The sequence below is a fragment of the Squalius cephalus genome (genome assembly GCF_949319135.1).
Source record: "Squalius cephalus genome assembly, chromosome: 3".
In the NCBI taxonomy this organism is placed as follows: Eukaryota; Metazoa; Chordata; class Actinopteri; order Cypriniformes; family Leuciscidae; genus Squalius; species Squalius cephalus.
Window position 1 is genome coordinate 11,655,921 of NC_137124.1, and position 20,572 is coordinate 11,676,492.

Genomic DNA, 20,572 nt, shown 5'->3' on the forward strand with positions numbered 1-20,572 from the left:
GTTTGAAGCATTTAAATAAATGGGTTTCAATGCACCTTGGCACAATAGGTTTCAGGTGAAGGTAGACGATCAATACAGATAGAGCAAAAAGAAAGGAGAGTTTGCTGTGTTTTTTCCCCAAAAATAGAATAAATGTGTATGTAATGAGACAGAAAGATTAGAGGGAGGATGGAGAGAGAGTGAGAGAGAACACACAGACGGAGAGAGAGAGAGAGAGAGAGAGAGAGAGAGAGAGAGAGAGAGAGAGAGAGAGAGAGAGAGAGAGAGAGAGAGAGAGAGAGAGAGAGAGAGAGAGAGAGAGAGAGAGAGAGAGAGAGAGAGAGAGAGAGAGAGAGAGAGAGAGAGAGAGAGAGAGCACATATGAGAGCACAACCACTGGAATCAAGGAGAATCTGTGATGGCATCGCATGAACGAGGGAGAGAGAGAGAGAGAGACAGAAGGAGACGGAGAGAATTAGAGACAGAATGAGTGAGACAGAAAGGCAATAAAGGGTTGGACGGATGAAAGAGCTGGAGACGAGAAGATGCTCAGCTTTATCATGAGGACGATACTGAACAACCTGCACAAACAGACTGACATATCAGCAGCTGACCAACACAACTCTTCTCATCGCGATCACAACAGGTAAAGAAAACTACAGTATCTCTATACTAAACTCTACACATTATAAGATATTTTAAACAGAAATGAAGATTGAGTTATTGCTGAGTTAACTATCCATGATTTACACAATTTAATATTTACATTTATGCATTTTGGCGGATGCTTTTATCCAAAGCGACTTGCATTGCACTTCAAGGTTCACACATTTACATTCTTATCAGTTCTTGCTTTCCCTGGGAATCGAACCCATGACCTTGGCGTTGCAAGCGCCAACACTACAGGAAAGCAACAGTATAGTATTGATTTTATCCTTCAACAACTTACATGTGAGGGAAAAAACACTCATGAACGATGCTGGTTTTATGTCTATGGACTGATCTGAGAACAATATAAGAGGACACAATGTTTTAGACCTGTAACTACAGTATTTGTAGAGAGAGCAAGAAGTTTCCTTTATAGGCATCAGAAACAGGTGCATATACACCTGGAAACACAATATATATTTTCTAAAAACACTGTTTACTTCCATGTTTCTCAACCTTTATTGTCTTCATCAGTACCTCTTTAATACCAAATGGGACCAAAAATGTTTCTCTGAACTCATTTACTGGATATCATTTTGCATTATTATTATTATTAAAGTGTTCATTATTACACTGATTCACTTGTAAACTGACTTTTTCCTCTTGTATCTCTCACTTGTGTCTCTCGCATGTTTTGACACTTATGCGGGGAACTGTTTCTGACATTTTGTCATTGTGAAGATGAGAGAGATATTATTCAAGATTATTTTAATCTGCTTATACGGTCCTGCAGTTTGATTTGAAGTCATCATTTCTGTCAAACCCCTTTGCATAGCCGTGGTTGTGAGTCACCAGGATCTGCTAAAGTGGACGGCGTCACTCTCATCTACACTCTTAAAAATAATGGTTCCTTATTGGCGCTGATGGTTCCAAAAATAACCTTTAATATCCCATGGAACCTTTTCATCAGTCTTTTGATTCTTTAGATGTTCTTCACACTAAGAAAAATCGGTTCTTTTAAGAACGGTTTACTGAGAGGTTCTTTGGGGAACCAAATTCGGTTCTTTTGATGATCTTTTGGAACCTTTCATTTTAAGAGTTTATTAGCAGTAATAATGTGTTAAAAGCCTGATCATATGATCCAGCTGCAGTGATTTTACTGACCTCTTGGAAATACTTGTCTGGAAGACTTTAAAGGAGATTGAAACGTGTTATATTACCATTATGAGTACAGCATCTCACTTTAAATATGAAGACTCTTTCAAAGTTTGAATATTCCCAAAGATATTTGAGTTTGCAAATTCAACCATAAATCAATATATTTAAAATAAAAAAAGACCTCAGCAACCTGCATTTTTTTACCTATGACTTCATTTTAAATTTTGAAATGAGTTCTATGTTAATTTAAGTGGTTAATCAGTAGTTCATTTAAAATATTAATGTCGAGTGATTTCGGCATGCTCAAACTTCATTTTTGGGTTTAGGAACAAGTTTGCAATATAGTTGTTATAATTGGCGCATGTAATTGTTAGTGTGTACTTGAAAGCTGAAAAATGAATATCTGCTGCTGCTTAAAGGAAGCATGAAAGTAGAAATGTGTGTGTCCAGTGAATGAACCACAGGAGGTCTGATTAACTGAAAGTCTCATTAGACTGAATAACTGTACAAACTACTGGCTCACATCGACCTCTTCTGCTGTTACGCTAGAACAGATCTTTTAAAACAGACAGACAAGGACCGATAAGGTGAAAATGGAAATCTATCGTGTCTGTAAAATCTCACCACACAGATCAAATCAGACGTTTTAATACAAGCAGTAAAACAAAGCAGTGAAGTTCCTGATCTATTTATCTGGTGTCTCCATGAATCACATTAATCGTCTGTTCCAAGGACAACAACCTGATTAAACGTGCATACACAATGCAGAGCTTGCAGGAAGGACAAGTCATAATGTCTTTTGGACAAACGTTTCTATCCGTAGTAATGATTTTTGTAGGCCTACATATGAGACCAAGTATAGGCTATTGTTTATATAAAGATCAATAGAATTGAAAATAGGATTGTAAAATGATCAATCATGCTCACTAATAATATATATATTATTCTCAAATATATTATTCTATTTACAAATATCTATCTATCTATCTATCTATCTATTGTAAATACAAATATTATTTTTTATTGTTGTGAGGTTTTACAATGGTCATATATACATGATATAACTAAATTTAACAATAATAATTTATATGATTACATTTAATATTATATATATATATATATATATATATATATAAAATATAATATAAAATATATAAATATAAGATATATATAGATATATATATATATATATATAGCCATTCAAAAGTGGGATCAGCAACATTTTTTATGTTTTTAAAGAAGTCTCTTATGCTCACATTAAAAAAAAACAAAAAAAAAACAGTAATATTGTGAAATATTATTACAATTTAAATTTAAATTTTCTATGTTAATATATTTTAAAATGTAATTTATTCATGATGATGTAAAAGCTGAATTTTCAGCATCATTACTCCAGTCTTCAGTGTCACATCATTCTAATATGCTTTTTTTTTTATGCTCAAGAAACATTTCTGATTATTATCAATGTTGAAGACAGTTTTGTTAAAAAAAATGCTGAATAGAAAGTTCAAAAGAACAGTACTTATCGTAAAATAGAAAGCTTTTGTAACATTATACACCGTTCAAAAGTTTGGGGTCAGTAAAATTTTTATAATTTTTTTTTTATCAATACTTTTATTTAGCAAGGAAGCATTAAATTGATCAAAAGTTACAGTAAAGACATTTATAATGTTACAAAAGATTATATTTTTTAAAAAATGAAATAGATCTTTAATTCATCAAAGAATCCTGAAAAACTAATTGTACACAACTGTTTTAAAGATTAATAATAATAATTAATGTTTTTTGAGCATCAAATCAGCATATGATTTCTGAAGGGTCATGTGACACCGAAGACTGGAGTATTGATGCTGGAAATAGGAATAATTCACAGGAATAAATTACATTTTAAAATATATTCAAATAGAAAACAGTTATTTTTAATTGTCATAATATCTGACATTATTATTATTATTATTATTATTATTTTATCAAATAAATGCAGCATTGGTGAGCAAAAGAGACTTATTTTAAAAACATTGAATATCTTACAGATCCCAAACTTTTGAACGTGTGTGTGTGTGTGTGTGTGTGTGTGTGTGTGTGTGTGTGTGTATCAATGTACAATAATTCAACCAGCAACTAACAGATTTTAAATCACATATACTGTAGTTCAATGCTCAGCGAAGTAACAAGTATCCTGATCTTCACTGACCCTACATTATTAAAAACAATATATTGATAATTTCACGTTATGTCAGTAAACAGCAATGTACACACATCAATTTACTTGTTTTGAATGACTTTTGCAATCAGTATAGGCTAAAGACCTCCAGATGTTGCCACAAGGTGGAGACTGTGAGTTTTCTTAACAAACGTTTTAAATGCACATCAGAATGTGGTTTCATCGATCACTTTCATTTTCTCTTGTGACTGTACACTAACGAAATAAAATACACTCCCTCCAACAGACAGTACAAGAGTTGAGTGCTGTGTTTCAGCATGAGTGAAACACAGACGTGACAGGGGTATAAACACAGAGATGGGCTTTTAATATTCCTCGATGCAGCTCGCGTTTTCAGACTGATTCTATGATCAAATGGTGCAAATAAGCAACACAATAACACGTGACAGCCAATGCTCTCCTTTTGTTCCTCTTTTCCACACTCACTCACTCTAGCAATGTGCGCCATAAATTGCCCAACAATTGTTCCATTATGGTAATAATAATTAGGAGAGTGTGAAATTTGCATTCAAATTTCAAACTACAAAAAGTAATAGCTTAACATCACAACACAAGACCTCAGAGAAGAAAAGATGCAGACCTTTAACAGGGGAAAAATAAAACAGTCCTTCAGAAAATCTATAGATTTTATAGTGCATTTCAAGACTAACACACACACGCACGCACGCACACACACACGCGAGTTGGATTAACGGGAGTCAGTCCTGAAGGTCTGAAACACTGTCTTTGTTTATGGCCCTTACAATGAAACAGACAAACCAGAAAAATACACATCACCATCCTTTTACCTGTACTTTAAAGGGGTGGTTGATTATGATTTCACTTTTTTGAGCATAAACAACATCTGCAAAGTTACGATGCTCAACGTTCAAAGCAAAGGGAGATATTTTCTTTTAAAGAAATCACTTTTTATGGACTACAACAAACGGCTGGAAGGGACTACACGACATTCCTCCCGTGTTAGTGACATCACCAACCCTAGAATTTACATAAACCCCGCCCCCTGAACACGATTTATAGGTTATCAAAACAGAATATGCTAATCAATGACTAGAAGATAACTACACATAAACTACATAAACTCATCAACTAACCATTCAGAAACGTCCTTTTGCATTCTACATGTTGTCACTTCTTCTTTGAACATAAAAGGCTAAAAGTTTTAGAAATTTTCAGTGCATGTCTGTGTGAGTGCAAGTTGTTGAAGCTCCGCCCTCTGTGCCGGGAGCAGCAGCTCATTTGCATTTAAAGGAACAGACACAAAACGGTGCGTTTTTGCTCACCCTCAAAAAATGACAATTTTAACATGCTATATAAAAATATCTGTGGGGTATTTTGAGCTAAAACTTCACATACACACTCTGGGGACATCACAAATTATTTTACATCTTGTAAAAAAGGGCATTATACCACCTCAAGAGTGATATAGCCTGTTCACATACAGCCACTCGCTCTTGTTTTACCCAAATGCTTTGAGTTCAGTAAGTGGTGCTAAAAGCATCATGTCACATTTGTCTAAAAATGACTCCTGTGTTTTGTACTCTCAATTGTATTCAGACCCTTTATTACGTTCATATTAGTGTTTCAACTAATGTCACATTCTTGCAAAACACGGTGAATTTGTGGGAGGGTGACACAAATAGGATGCATTTGTAAATTAGGCTTTACAAATATTAATTGCAATAACAACCCTTGAAACCAATTTGCTTTGCTTGCCATATAATTTTCACTTTATATTCACTGCGAAATCTAATTTTATACAGACTGGCTTGCAAAATAACATAAGCTGATCTTCAGCGCATTTTTTCAAACTCAGATATTTTTACTCTTTTAAAGTGTTTATTACTTTCAGTAGGCACTAATGATTGGTTTTCAAACAACGCCTCTAATATGCACACTCGTTGTAACCGTTTGCATCAATTTTTTTGAGTCATGACAACTTCTAAATAAATTGTGTTCAACTAACAAACTACATTGAGTTAGAGGAACTTAATTTATAACATATTTAAATTGATTTCTCAAAAGTTGTAGTTGTGAGTTGTAGGCCTGGAACCAGGTAATCTAATTTGTTTCATAGCTTTAGCACATGCTATGTGTAACTAATTTAGCATGTATTTTAATGAAAAAGATATTACTTGTTGTCACTGGCATTAACACAGTCATTGCTTATAGAGTCAATGAGTTTACCTTCATGTTGTCAAACTCTTCAGCACAATGATTACCACAAAAATTTCAACATTACAGAAACTCTTTTAAATTCCAAACATAACAGCATTGAACACTAACAAGCCTTTCCCTTCAGTAAAAAGCAACAAAACAAATAAAGTGACACTTAATTTCAATATTCATTCAAGTCCTATGCAAAGCATGCTGCACTAGAATTAGAAAGTAACAAATCATGGTCCATTGCTGCTTTAATTGAAAGGCTATTGCTTATAAAGTAAGGGACCAAAAAAGAGACCTTCAATATATTTGGACAGTTTTGAAAATTGAAAATGTATAGAAAAATGATAAATTATGCTCATAATAACTTAGGATGTATTTAAAAATGAATCAAAGCTGCAGAAAAAAAGTGAAGCTAGGTTGTGCCAAATCTTTTTTTGTGCCTGATGGAGACGTCACTTGACATTTTTGACATTAAATCAAAAAGCTTGGTGAAAATGGTAAAAAACGTTAAATATATATATATATATATATATATATATATATATATATATATATATATATATATATATATATATATATACAGTGCTATGCATAAGTTTAGACACCCATGCTAAAGTTGACTAAAAAGAGGAATAAAAAATCATCTTTTGGAAACTGAACTTAATGCCTTAATTTAAAAAATTAGGAAAAATCCAACCTTTAAGGACACCAATTTTCTTTGTGAATGAATAATGTATCGTAAATAAATAAATGTTCTTCTTTAAAATACAGGGTGCATAAGTTTGGACACCCCATATGTTAAATTCCCATAGAGGCAGGCAGATTTTTATTTTTAAGTATTTTTATTTTTTTTAGGATACTATGCATCCTGATAAAGTTCCCTTGGCCTTTGGAATTAAAATAGCCCCACATCATCACATAGCCTTCACCATACCTAGAGATTGGCATGGTTTTATTTCAGTTAGCCTAATAGCTAGTTTGATTTGCATTGAGAGATGATCTTATGGAAAGTACCCCATGCCAATCTCTAGGTATGGTGAAGGCTATGTGATGATGTGGGGCTATTTTAATTCCAAAGGCCAAGTGAACTTTATCAGGATGCATAGTATCCTAAAAAAATAAAAAAATAAAAAAACTTAAAAATAAAAATCTGCCTGCCTCTATGGGAATTTAACATAGGGGTGTCCAAACTTATGCACCCTGTATTTTAAGGAAGAACATTTATTTTTTTACGATACATTATTCATTCACAAAGAAAATTGGTGTCCTTAAAGGTTGGATTTTTCCTAATTTTTTAAATTAAGGCATTAAGTTCAATTTCCAAAATATGATTTTTTATTCCTCTTTTTAGCCAACTTTAGCATGGGTGTCTAAACTTATGCATAGCACTGTATATATATATATATATATATATATATATATATATATATATATATATATATATATATATATATTTCTAAGAACTTTGCACTTTTAAACTAGATTTTTGATCATTACTGTGTTATAAGTCATTACTGTGACCTCAGAGAGAGAGAGAGAGAGAGACTCTGTAGCTTGAGGAAAATGTCAGAGAACAGTAATGGAGTTTCCCTCTCCACTGTGAACCCATTCTCACTTATTCTCTTTCCCTCTTTTTTCACTCCCTTGATCTTCCTCTCATATCTTTCATCATGAAACTCGTCCAGCATGTCTTAACTCACACTCGGTTGTATGTGTGAGACGGTCCACCTGTGACCTGCTCCTCTTTCACAATCCTTCTTTTTTATTTCACCATGTTCTCTGCTCCTGCTGCTTCTCACTGTTTGTGTATCTGTATCTGCTCAAGGTCCATTTCCCCATCACAATTTCCTTTTCAACTGTTCTTTCTTCCTGCTCGCTTTAGTGTCATCCTCATTTCTATATGACCAAAAGAACACATCACATGACAGATATGAAATGTCCATTGCTTCTTGAAAAGGCTTTTGCTTTGGCATGAGCAGTAAGTGCCCTTATGCATATTACCGCAGTGAATGTACTACTTACCGGGCAATAGAGGTCTGAAATGGTTTGTAAATAATGTCATTTCTCTTTCTCCTGCATTTGATAAATAACATTAAAGCACAGAATCTTTTTTTTTTTTTTTTTGGCTTATATGATTATATCTGTCTGGTATATTATATTATATTGTATCTTTGGAGTCCTTTCAATCGAAAAACACATTGAGTCATGACACATTTGTTAATATACAATAGCACTTACAATACAAAGCAGCTTCACTGTAATAAACAGGAGGAAAAAATCATCAATAGTGAAAAATTCACTTCAGCTCAAATCATTATTCAGCTCAAGTCAGTTCAATGTTGATTCAATTCAGTTCGGTATGTGTCAATGTCACAAAGTCTGCGTATACATGTCCTTTTTTCTTTTTTTTTTTTAAATATTGAAAGCAGAAAAACATGGAAAGCAAAGGATGAGGGTGAACCTGGGTGGTTATTTTCCTAAAGAAAAAGAAAAGAAAATGTTCAGGCTAAAAATACAAGTGCAATTTAGACCTATTTTGGCATAGAAATGGCTTAAAATGACTGAAAAATGCCCCCAGGATAAAAACACATCATGGCATGGATTGTTATAAGCAATAACAGAACTGGGCGCTTGGAATCATCCAGATTTAGCAAAACGTTCCATCTTTCAAAATGGATCTTTATCTCTCAGTTTGAAACTGTAAAATCGAATGGCAGGGGAGAAGACGAGCTTTATTTATCTGTGCTCAAATTTCTGCTCGCATGCAGTTTCGATTGTTTTCTTCAGCATTAGCTGTTTTTATACATTACAAAGCCATTTGTATTCCAAACCATTCATATTATTAGCTTTCCAGATTTGTGCTTGACACTGCATTTGCCTTGTGGATGATCAGGGGCATGAGCTGCACAGCTTGAGCTGTGAGAAGGGGCAGGGATTTGTGTTTTCTCTCCTCTCCTTTTCATTACTTTCTCATTTAGTTGGCACCACCATGTCCGAGTCCTACCGCAGGATGTTTGCTCTTTGTAAGCAAACAGACTGATGTCAAAGGTGTCTCGGCATCTTCACGTCTTGTAATTGAACATGGCTGAGAGAGCCTTCACACATACTCATGCATCCACAATCACAAGGATGACAAGAACATCTCACTTCTAATCTCTGAATCCATTTTATAACCAGAGCAAATAAATGCAAACACACACAGTCAGACATGGATGAAATGGTATCTCAAAACCGAATTATATACTGTATTTCCATTCAAATGCCTTAAATAAGATAAATTACTAAAATACTATTTATTTACTATACATTTCATTGCACTTTATTTCGATAGTCCACTTTACGCATTCAACTAACTGAGTAACTTTGCAACTACATGTCAGCTAACTCTCATAAGAGTATTAGTAGACTGTTTGGTTAGGGTTCGTCTTAGTAGACTACATGTAGTTGCAAAGTAACTTATAATCAGTAATGTCTCAAAATAAATTGTAGACAGTAGCAGATATTAATCAGACAGTCTACTAATACTCTAATGACTGCTGGTTGACATGTAGTTGCAAAGTTACTTATAGCTAGCAGAATGTCTAAAGTGGACCATTGAAATCAAGTGTTAAATTTCAAATAATTCTGGTGAATATCTGGCAAATAATTATTTTAGTTCTAAGCATAAACCTCACCAAATGTTATTCGATTTATGGTTAAAAAAACTATTAGCAAATGGGGTAAAAATAATCAACCTTAGGATTGCCATCAGTGCCTTTAACTAACAAGTTTTTTTTTTTTTTATAGGTCTTAATGACGCCTGGAGCAAGAAACATCAACAGGAGAAAGCAAACTGTGATAGACCTCTAAAACTTCAACTCTAGATGAACTCATTTTGATTCAACAATATGCTGTGGATCAATTCTCCACTGGGAGGTTGTTCTTGAGGCGATAGCACGTGGAGAGTAACATCGTAATACTTTGATTCACAGACTCAATTTCGTTTTAATGAGCTGGAATGCCTTTCCCCTGCCAAGAATGAGAAGTTGAAAGATGCTCAGTGAGCCGTGCCCTTCAACACCTGCACACTCTCATAGACGAGCGCAGGTTTGCTTGGGATTTGAAGAAGAATGCTCCTATTTAGAATTTTGCAGATGCAACAATTTCGCTTTCTGAATCCCTTAGAAGGTGGAGATGAGACTGCTGGGTCGACATAAGGACCTGACTATTGGTTTGGCACACAAAAATATTCAAGGACACTTGAAGAAAAAACATTCTTGGAGATATTCCATTTGTTTTATTGGTGACATTTTGAGAATGTCTGACTTTACAACACCATTAAGACATTGACTGGAAATCACAAACTGAGAGGCCCGATTTGGGCAAACATATCAAACACAATACAATATAATATAAAATGGATGAGCTTGCTGGATACAATGGCAGCGAGAGCTTCATGCTCTCAACCGGTCTGCCTTTCAACTCGACTGGTGACTATGACTATTATGAATCTGAACCTGATGCTAGCAAGATCATCATCCCCTCCATCTATGCACTGGTGTGCTGTGTCGGTGTCACAGGGAACGCCATGGTCATCTACGTCATCCTCAAGTACGCCAAGATGAAGACGGCCACCAACATCTACATTCTCAATCTTGCCATCGCGGACGAACTCTTCATGTTGAGCGTCCCGTTCCTGGCGACCTCGGCCGCGGTGCACCACTGGCCGTTTGGCTCGCTCATGTGTCGTTTGGTTCTCAGTGTGGACGGCATCAACATGTTCACGAGCATCTTCTGCCTGACCGTGCTGAGCGTGGACCGCTACATCGCCGTGGTGCACCCCATCAAAGCGGCTCGCTACCGTCGCCCGACCGTCGCAAAAGTGGTCAACCTTTGCGTGTGGGTACTTTCGCTGCTTGTGATTCTGCCCATCATTATATTTGCAGACACGGTCCCGGCGCAGGACGGTGGAGTGGACTGCAACTTTCTATGGCCTGAGGCCTTGTGGTCGGAAGCGTTTGTGGTCTACACATTCCTACTGGGTTTTTTGGTCCCAGTGGCAGCCATTTGCATGTGCTACTGCTTGATCGTGGTGCGCATGCGAGCCGTGGGCCTCAAAGCGGGCTGGCTGCAGCGCCGGCGCTCTGAAAAGAAGATCACACGCATGGTGCTGCTGGTGGTCGCCGTTTTCGTGGTCTGCTGGATGCCGTTTTACATTGTGCAGCTGATCAGTGTGTTTTGCAAGCCGCCGGACCCCATGGTGACTCAGCTATTTGTCATTCTGAGCTACGCTAACAGCGGCGCCAACCCCATTCTCTACGGATTTGTGTCTGACAACTTCCGCCGCTCGTTCCAGCGTATCATCTGCTTCCGCTGGCTGGAGAACGGGCTGGATGCCGAGCAGGTGGACTATTGCGCTGTCGCCCTACGCCGTCAGACCACATGTGGCCCAAAGGACTTTCCAAAGGAGTGCTTAGCCTCCGACATGCTGTTTCGTAATGGAACCTGCACGTCCCGTACAACAACTCTGTGAGAGGCTAATCAGTGAGAGTGGTAGAGTTTAAAGGGATTGTTCACCACACTTACTTTCATGTCGATACAAATCTGTATGACTTTCTTTCTTTTGTGGAACAGAAAAGAAGGTGTTTTGAAGAACCTTTTAGTTACAATTGACTTCCATTGCTTGGACAAAAAAAAATAAAAAAATGATGTTCCACAGAGGAAAGTAAAGAATGTTTAAAACGATATGAGGGTAAGAAAAGGATGGCAGAATTCATTTTTGGGTGAACTATACCTTCATTACTTCATTCATTGAGACATGGAGTGCAGTACCAATTGCCAACTGAATGTTACACTGGCTGAGAGCTCATACCCTCACCCTCAACCCATCCTTCTTTTTTCAGCCGAACACAATCGGAGTCAAATCAAATAACATCCTTGCTCTTCCTAGATTTGTAATGGCTTTGAATAGAGAGATTTTGAAGCTCCTAAAACCACATCCATCCATCCATCATAAAAGTAATCCATACGACTCCAGTGGGTTAATAAATGCCTTGTGAAGTGCAGCGATGGGTTTTTTGTAAGAAAAGTGTCCATATTTAAAACTTTATAAACTATAATCACTGGCTTCGAGCAGCGGCTGTACGGGGGTTCATGAGAGAGTTGAGTTCTGGTAGAAGCATGACCTCTGACCCGACGTGTAACGTAGGATGTAGCTCCTCTTCTATTATATCGAAATCCTCCAAAAATGTTCTTTAAAACTTCTTGTTTTAGACTTCTAATTCATGACCAGCGTTTTGTTTTGCTCTAACCTCTGCACTTCCGCGTTTGTCAATTCTCGCCTAACTTTATGCTATGTAATACAACCTACGTCGGGTCAGAGGTCACCCTTTCGCCTGAACTCGACTCGAATGCACGTACGGCCATTGCCGGATACCAGTGATTATAGTTTATAAAGTTTTAAATATGGATATTTTTCTTACAAAAACCCATTGCTGGGCTTCAAAAGGTCTCAGGCTCTATTCAATGCCATTACAAAGCTGGGAAGAGCCAGGATGTTATTTGATCAGCCCCGTCTCACCCCAAAACGTCACATACTGACGCGTCTTGACCAAACGGCAATATACGACGAAAAGGGTACCCCTAAAACGTCCATATGAGACGAAGACATAAGCGCACCAGCAGCGCCTCTTAGCGGTACCCTAACGCATACCTAAACCTACCCATAACCCGAATAGTCACATACGGACGTTTTAGGGGTACCCTTTTCGTCGTATATTGCCGTTTGGTCAAGACGCGTCAGTATGTGACGTTTGGGGGTGAGACTGTGTTGATTTGATATAACTCCGATTGTGTTCGGCTGAAAGAAGAAAGTCATATAGGATGGATTGAGGGTGAGTAAATTATGGGATAATTAAAATTTTTGGGTGAACTATTCCTTTAAGGGAAATAAACAAAGATTCTGAGAAAGAACATTCTGAGCAATTGTAAGCACAATTACAAGGTCAAATTAATACAAGAATAATAATTGCATTTACATTGTTAAAATTGCTACTTTACCCCAATATTTCCTTAAGGTTGGAATACATTACACGGAAATTAGGCTTTTTGTAATTGGTAAAACAACTTTGTAAGTGGTTACAGATTAAAACTAGGTTTCATACACTAAACAACTGAGGATCACAGACTTTCAAATTGTTCCGAACACAACCAACTCACATAGAAACATTCGCCTCATTGCAAATGAGGTACATGACAAATGAAACCAATGTGTTCTGAAAATGGCTCAAGATATCAAACATGTCTGATATCCTCTGACTGGACTGAATAATAGCCTGAAGCTTAAAAATCAAGATGCCAAATATCTGCAGACTTTCTCTGGCTTTTGGGCAACTAGCGTTGACTTGTTCAGGGCAAAACTCTGTAAAAAAAAAAAAAAAGGTGTAGTGTATTCCAGCCTTTAGTCTACAATAATCATAAAAATCATCAATAAGTGAAAGTCACAGAAAATGGTAATTCATGCATTGTTCATACATTTCTTCTTCTCCGTTTCTAAAGAGAGGAGACAGTCCAGTGCATCTGTATAGATAACCCAAATATCTGTTGAATCTTTAAATATCGTTCATTTCTAATTGATGTGTAGACATTGTTTTAATTCAAATGAGCTTAAGGGAATAGTTGACAACATAAACATGAGGCTCCATAGTTTACCCCTTCTCAAAGTGCGGTCACATTTACCGTTGCTCTGCAAGACTTCACATTCAAAACCCACACACGTTTCCCCATGCAGACTTCACATCAGATTCAAGTTGGTTACACAAATTTGCTGTGTTGACCATCAGAAACTGCTTGGTTTGAAAGTGACCTCTGTGTGAGTGGTGCTTTATGCATTGATTCCCTACACTATTGATTTTTTTTTCCTGAGAAATTTTGCAGGAATGCTGCTTATGTGACCGCGGTCACCCAAATGGAGAGCAAGGTCAGAATATTTGGTACTCAAGATGAAGTCATAAGGGAATGTGGACATGTTATATCTTAGTTTGCCTTAAATATACTACTGAATTTCCATCAAAAACTGGTGAAGATTGCCCCGAAAATGTTATAATGAACAACAATTATCCCCCATACTCTTACATTTGTGATCTTTATGTAATAATGTTAACTGTCGATTAATTGTAGATCAATGTTATATGAAACATATGTTAAAATGGTTACTTTGTGGATTCTACTTTTGAATGCATACCTAAAAATGCACAATATCACCCAAAATAATCCATTAGTTCTTGCTTAAATGGTTTTCTTTATGTTTGTGAGGCAAATGGCCAAAGTTTATTCAGTTCATTCTGCTTTAAAATTGTGTTGTGGGTCCAAATTGTTGATATTTTAAAGTGAATAAAAAAGACTGAATCTAGTCAGGCGTCTGCTGATTGTCTAGAGAAGCACTACTGCAACACAGTAGAAGTACGATGAACAAGGTGCTCGCTAGAATCCTACTTTAATTCACTTGAACTCGACAGAGACAGATGCTCAAGTTCCAGACAGGAGAAACACAAGTCTACCCGCTTTCAAGCCACTGACTAGCACAACTGTTATCTTTGCTTCTTGCATCATTTTCAATCATTTTGAGCTCCTCCGTCTGCTCAAGCAATTCTTTACCCCTCAAATAAGAAAGCCATGGATTGGTTTCAATCTAATGGGGTTTGGAAGTTTGCCCATTCCTTTCCCTTAACCTTATGACATGAGTTTGCTCAATGCATTAACTCTTCTTTTAGAAAGTTGCTGCCTCACACAAAAACAGAAACACTGTAAATCCACCAAAAACAGCTGGTTTTTGTTTAGCGACATGATTCATTTTTATCTCCTGACAGGCAAACTGCCTTTAACTAGGAAGAAACAGACACAGAGGTGTAGTTACGTCATGTTTCACCATAAGAACATTTCATGGTCAAAGCAAACACATCCTAAAGAGACTCAATGTAGAAGTGGATATGCAGGTTTATTGGAGACTTTTCCATGTGTTCAGATAATAAATCAGGCCAGCAACAAACAAATGAATAAATCACAGGAAAGTAGAATACACAAATAAAAAACACATGCCAGAACATGCATTGTTCCCATGACGATGAGAAGTCGGATGAAGCATCTATTTAAAAAAAAAAAATTCGTCTGCATATGTTTTTCATCTACAAAGGATGTGCACTTGAATTTTGAACTCCAATCAAGCAGTTAGTGACTAGTTTTTTCATTAGCATGCTTGGTAATGCAACCAAACAAATGTATCGAGTTCCAGAAGTTTGAATGCTAGCATTTCATAACCGCAAACAAGCTATCTGTGCACTAAAGCATGCATGAAACATTAAAGTAGAATTCTTAAAATAGAAGTCAAACAGACTAACTGTGAGCAGTTCACTATAGCATCACCCAGAAAATCCCTAGTGTTCCCGAATGATCCTCTATGAGCAGAAACACATGCATGCTTTACTGCCTTACTCTTGTAGCAATTATGTTTCGCAAGCACAATGGCACTCTTTTTAATGCTCTTTGTAAACACTGAGTTGACCTTCACAGTCACAGGCCCAAATCTTTTATAATCATCCACTGCAGCAGACTCAAATCAGTGTTAATACTAATGTCAGCATCTGCTAAGCCAGTAACAAGGACACATGGCCACATAAGTGAATAAATGAATGGAGATGAGCGAGAGAGAGAGAGAGAGAGAGAGAGAGAGAGAGAGAGAGAGAGAGAGAGAGAGAGAGAGAGGGGGAAGAGAGAGAACAATGAAATGAAAATAATAGCAAGTGAATGATAGAACACAGACTTAAATATAACTCTGCGTTTATAAATTATTTCATTGTGGATTATGCAGTACTGTCTAGCATTATTCAGAAAAATCAGTTCATTCAAGGTGATGTTACTATCATGACAATAACCAGATGCGAACAGCTCACCATAGCTGAGTTTCTAACCCTCCGTTCAAACATTGCCTACTGGTCATTGGTCAATATTCGCTATAATCTACAAACATAATACTTTACAATAAGTCTCATTTGTTAACCTTAGTTAATATATTAAGTAAGGAATAATTGATGACGTTCCGTTGAATTATTAGAAAAATAATGCTCCGCTTCGCATCTTGGCAGCATAACCACCACGGGTCTGCATTATTTTTTAATAATTCAAGAGTCCAGTCAATTATTCCGCTTATACTGCGGTTACCTCACCTCAAGATATTATTTAGATGTTGTATTTCAAGACATTTGTCAGGTTTTTGTCCTTAAAACGCTCTTGTGTAGGACTAATTTCCTATGCCTCCGTTGCTTATTCCAAAACGTGATTTTAGAGCTAGTAATGGATACTTGAGCCATTGATAGCAAAACTAATGCAGTTATGAGAGAGAGAGAGAGAGAGAGAGTTATCAAGTGTTTATGAAATACCTGAATCTGTGCGTCTCTCAACAGTGTTTGGAAGCAGTGTATCTAATAGCGAAACTGTAAGTTTACCTGCTTCAAGAACAGCGCCGTTATTACATCGCTAGTAACAAATGTCTTGTAGCTTTAAAGTTGTTATATTTTACTGATAAAATCGCCAGAGCAGCGCTGACAACACGTTTCTATGCGGTACTGTATGTGTGTGCGTTTGAGTGGAGAGAGAGCAGAAAAAAAAGTATGTGCTGTCCATACAACATACAAAAATGAAAATTATTAATAAATGTTAAAATGAACATCAACTAAGATGAATAAATGCTGTAGAAGTATTGTTAATTGTTAGTTCATGTTAACTATAATGTAGTTAAATAAATAAAACCTTATTGTAAAGTGTTACCAGAATACTGATAGAATAATATGTGAAACTGACAAAACACTAAACATTTCAGTAAGTATCTAACATTGTTATATATACACACACTACTGTTTTTAAGAAGTCTCTTATGCTCACAAAGTCTGCATTTAGTTAATCAAAAATACAACAATCCAGTAGTATCGAAATATTATTATATTTTAAAATAACACATTCAACTCTTTTCTATTTTAAAATGTAATCTATTCCTGTGATCAAAGCTGAATTTTCAGCATCATTACTCCAGTCTTCAGTGTCACATGATCCTTCAGAAATCATTCTAATATGATGATTTACTTCTCAAGAAACATTTATTAGTATTATCAATGTTGAAAACAGTTTCGCTGCTTCGTATTTTTGTGGAAACCGTGAATTGTTTCAGGATTCTTTGTAGGGCTGTACCAGAATATTCGAGTATTCGAATATTCGTTCGGTGGGTTGGTATTCGATTTTCAAATTTGGCATTCGAATATTCGTTTAAATATTTTTTTTATTTTATTTTTTTCACACCTGGCATCCCCCTAGAAACGGTTCCCATTCGCGCTTGAATGGGGCTGTCATGCGTTTTCTCAGATCGGATAGTTCTCTCTGATTTATCAATATGAACAATGAACACATAAATGTGTTTTTGCAAAACGGATATGAATCCGAACTTCAAATCCCGCGCTATAGGCAGATGTAATGGAGTGCACGTCACTAGCAACAGATAAGCTCCATTTTACTGATCGTCAGCTAAAATTTCTAAATCAAAGACCGCAATAAGAGAGCGGCAACAGCCCTGGTAAGATCATTTCGGTTCTTTACTTTTAATGAAGTTGATTGTGTGTTAAAGAATCTGCGACCCACTTTCACTTTGATTTGCGATAGTTTGCACGTTGGCTTGATGAATAGATGCTGATCTGCGGTGACGCGTGCTGTAAGCGTCGTCATATCTGGCTATAACATGATATAGCCTAAAACACGCTCTCACACGGTTATTTTTTTAGCATTTTTGGGCGAAATACAATACTCTTATTTTAGAGCGCAGAACAGCGGAGTTTGTATGGGCAGAAGTGCATGCCTGAGCTTGTAGGCTATAAGCTGCGTTGCTTTGACATTGTGGAAATAGAATAGAAAGAATATATTAGCCTACCCTTTACTGTGTCAGTAATTACTGTGCTGCTGATTTCTGATTTGAGAGTTATTTGTTACTCAGAAAAATATTAGGCTGTGTTTTGTATCACTAGTGCAGTGTCCGTTCTCGGAGCCCTGCGCGTGAGGCGCGCGCGCGCTTCCCGCTCGCGCTGTTCTGTATTAAAAGTTTATTAATTCTGAACGTGTCACGTCTCGCGTGTCTATTGCACCAAATGTGACACTGCACTCGTGAAGTCGATTGGATGAACGGTTCTAAATGCAAGATAAATAATCTAAATGCAAACAGACAGACGCATAGAGATTCCTGCCTTTATTAGAGAGAAGAATATGTTCAGCCCCCTCCCTCCGAAGCTTCGAATATTCGATGTTAATTCCTATCGAAGCTTCGAAGCTCAAAAAATGGTATTCGGACCAGCCCTAATTCTTTGATGAAAGTTCAAAATAACAGTGTTTATTTCAAATAGATTTTTTTTTTTTTACATGATCACTTTGATGCATCCTTTAGCTCAGGGTTCACCAATCTCGGTCCTGGAGGGCCGCTGTCCTGCAGAGTTTAGCTCCAACCCCAGTTAAACACACCTGAACCAGCTAATCAAGGTCTCATTAGGCATACTAGAAACTTTCAAACAGGTGTGTTGGAGCTGGTTGGAGCTAAACTCTGCAGGACAGCGGCCCTCCAGGACCGAGATTGGTGAACCCTGCTTTAGCTGAATAAAAGTACTAATTTATATTTAAAAAAAATGTGATTCTACATATATAAAACTTGCATACTGTGCACAGAATATAATACTATATACTGCAGATATAGTAAGAGTAGTATGGCATTCTTAACATAGCCATTAAAATACTCGAAATGTGCATTAAACATCTTTCCACACAGTGCTCTGATTGTAATTCACTGCCACTGTCAAAGTTTTTCTCATTCAATTTCTATGCCAGGAATCGCTGAGACCAAACTGAGCAACCTCTATCAAACTTTAACAAGGTGTTCACTTTTACAAAACTTTGCTTCAAATAAAAGTTTCTTTGAATTCTGGGAAAATCACAGCTGAACTACTTTTATTAAGGGGAATTAATAAAATCGACATAAATGATTCATGTACTGAAACCACACACTGTGACTCATTTTTCAAATGCGCAGCCTTGTTTTCCACATGTAAAAGATGTTGGATAGAAATTACAGTTCAGTTACAGAAACTCTCTTACAGAAACTGCAAGACATTTAACGTTTAGTTTTGATATGATGAAACTATTGAACATAGCAGATATTTACATATATTCCATAAGACAAAATTACTGAATATTTACACAAATTATCCTGTTGAAGTGTACACACCCTTAGCTAATATAATGCGCTGCCTTCTTGTGCATCCATGTCTGTTTATAGCCTTTTGTGATATACATATGTCCGGTTTGCCTTATTGAAGCTGCCTACTCTTTCTTGACTTGAATTGATTTCTTCAGTTTCCTTGCACTGCACATTTGAAAGTTTGTATCACACAATGTTGTACTTTAGTCACTGATGGTTAAAGATTTCATTTTTAAATATTATGTATGTAAGCATTCAAAAGAGTAAATTAAGTTATCATTTTGGAATAAACGTAAAGGAATTCAAGGAGTTCAACAGACCTGAAATTAAAACTCCATTCATTTTCTCTACAGGGAAATTCAAATTTATTTTTAATGATAATATAAACCTTTAAAGATAGGCGTACTGTGAGCTACAAGGTTGGTAACTGATGGTATTTACCTCTGTTGAAGCCACATAATTTTAACTTAGTTTTAAAATAATCGTGTTTAATAGCAGAATTTGTGGTGAAAAACTACATTACTCATGATGCTGTACAGAGAATTCCACCAATCAGAGAGCTGAAACAAGCAAAACACTCCAAAAGATCTCTTTAGCCCCGCCCACTCCCATGAAGCACTGCGAATGACATAATCACCTTACACTCTCAAAATATTTAAAGATTTGAACATATATGCATATTTTACAATAAAATTAAAATATGTTGTTTTAATATACATAATCAACATTTTTAAATAAGTAGTTTGATATTTCTCCGTCGTTTTTAATTCGATTTTGCGGTTCCCAATGCTTCATGGGATTGTAGTCCTTTCCCTCACTAAAGACGTAAAGTACACATTGTACCTTTGTATTTTTGTCCGATTTTTCAAGTTTGTAATGTTATGGTTCACCTCGCAGCAGGTTGGTTTGGTTCATGGCTCACGTTTTGAGTTTATTTGTCCATGTTTAGAGTTTGTTTCTGTTCTGTTCATGTCTCTGTTTCTAGGTTGGTTTTTCTAGGTTGTTAATTCAGTCTTCCTCCGTCCCCAGCCTGTGTGTCTCCATGGTTACGGATTGGTTTAGTTCTGTTCAGGTGCGTTTAGTTAATTAAATTAGCCCCTCTTGTTTGCTGTCTATTTAAGCCCTGTGTTTCTGTGGGA

General features: G+C 36.4%; 1 protein-coding gene across 1 annotated transcript; it reads left to right on the forward strand.

Annotated features, from left to right (window-relative positions):
- Positions 1-467: 467 nt before the first annotated feature.
- sstr1b (somatostatin receptor 1b) lies at positions 468-11,843 on the forward strand. Its single transcript, XM_079867920.1, has 2 exons — positions 468-625; positions 9,962-11,843. Exon 2 carries the CDS (start codon positions 10,572-10,574, stop codon positions 11,685-11,687), a length of 1,116 nt encoding a protein of 371 aa, XP_079724046.1. The 5' UTR covers positions 468-625; positions 9,962-10,571; the 3' UTR covers positions 11,688-11,843.
- The last annotated feature ends 8,729 nt before the right edge of the window (positions 11,844-20,572 follow it).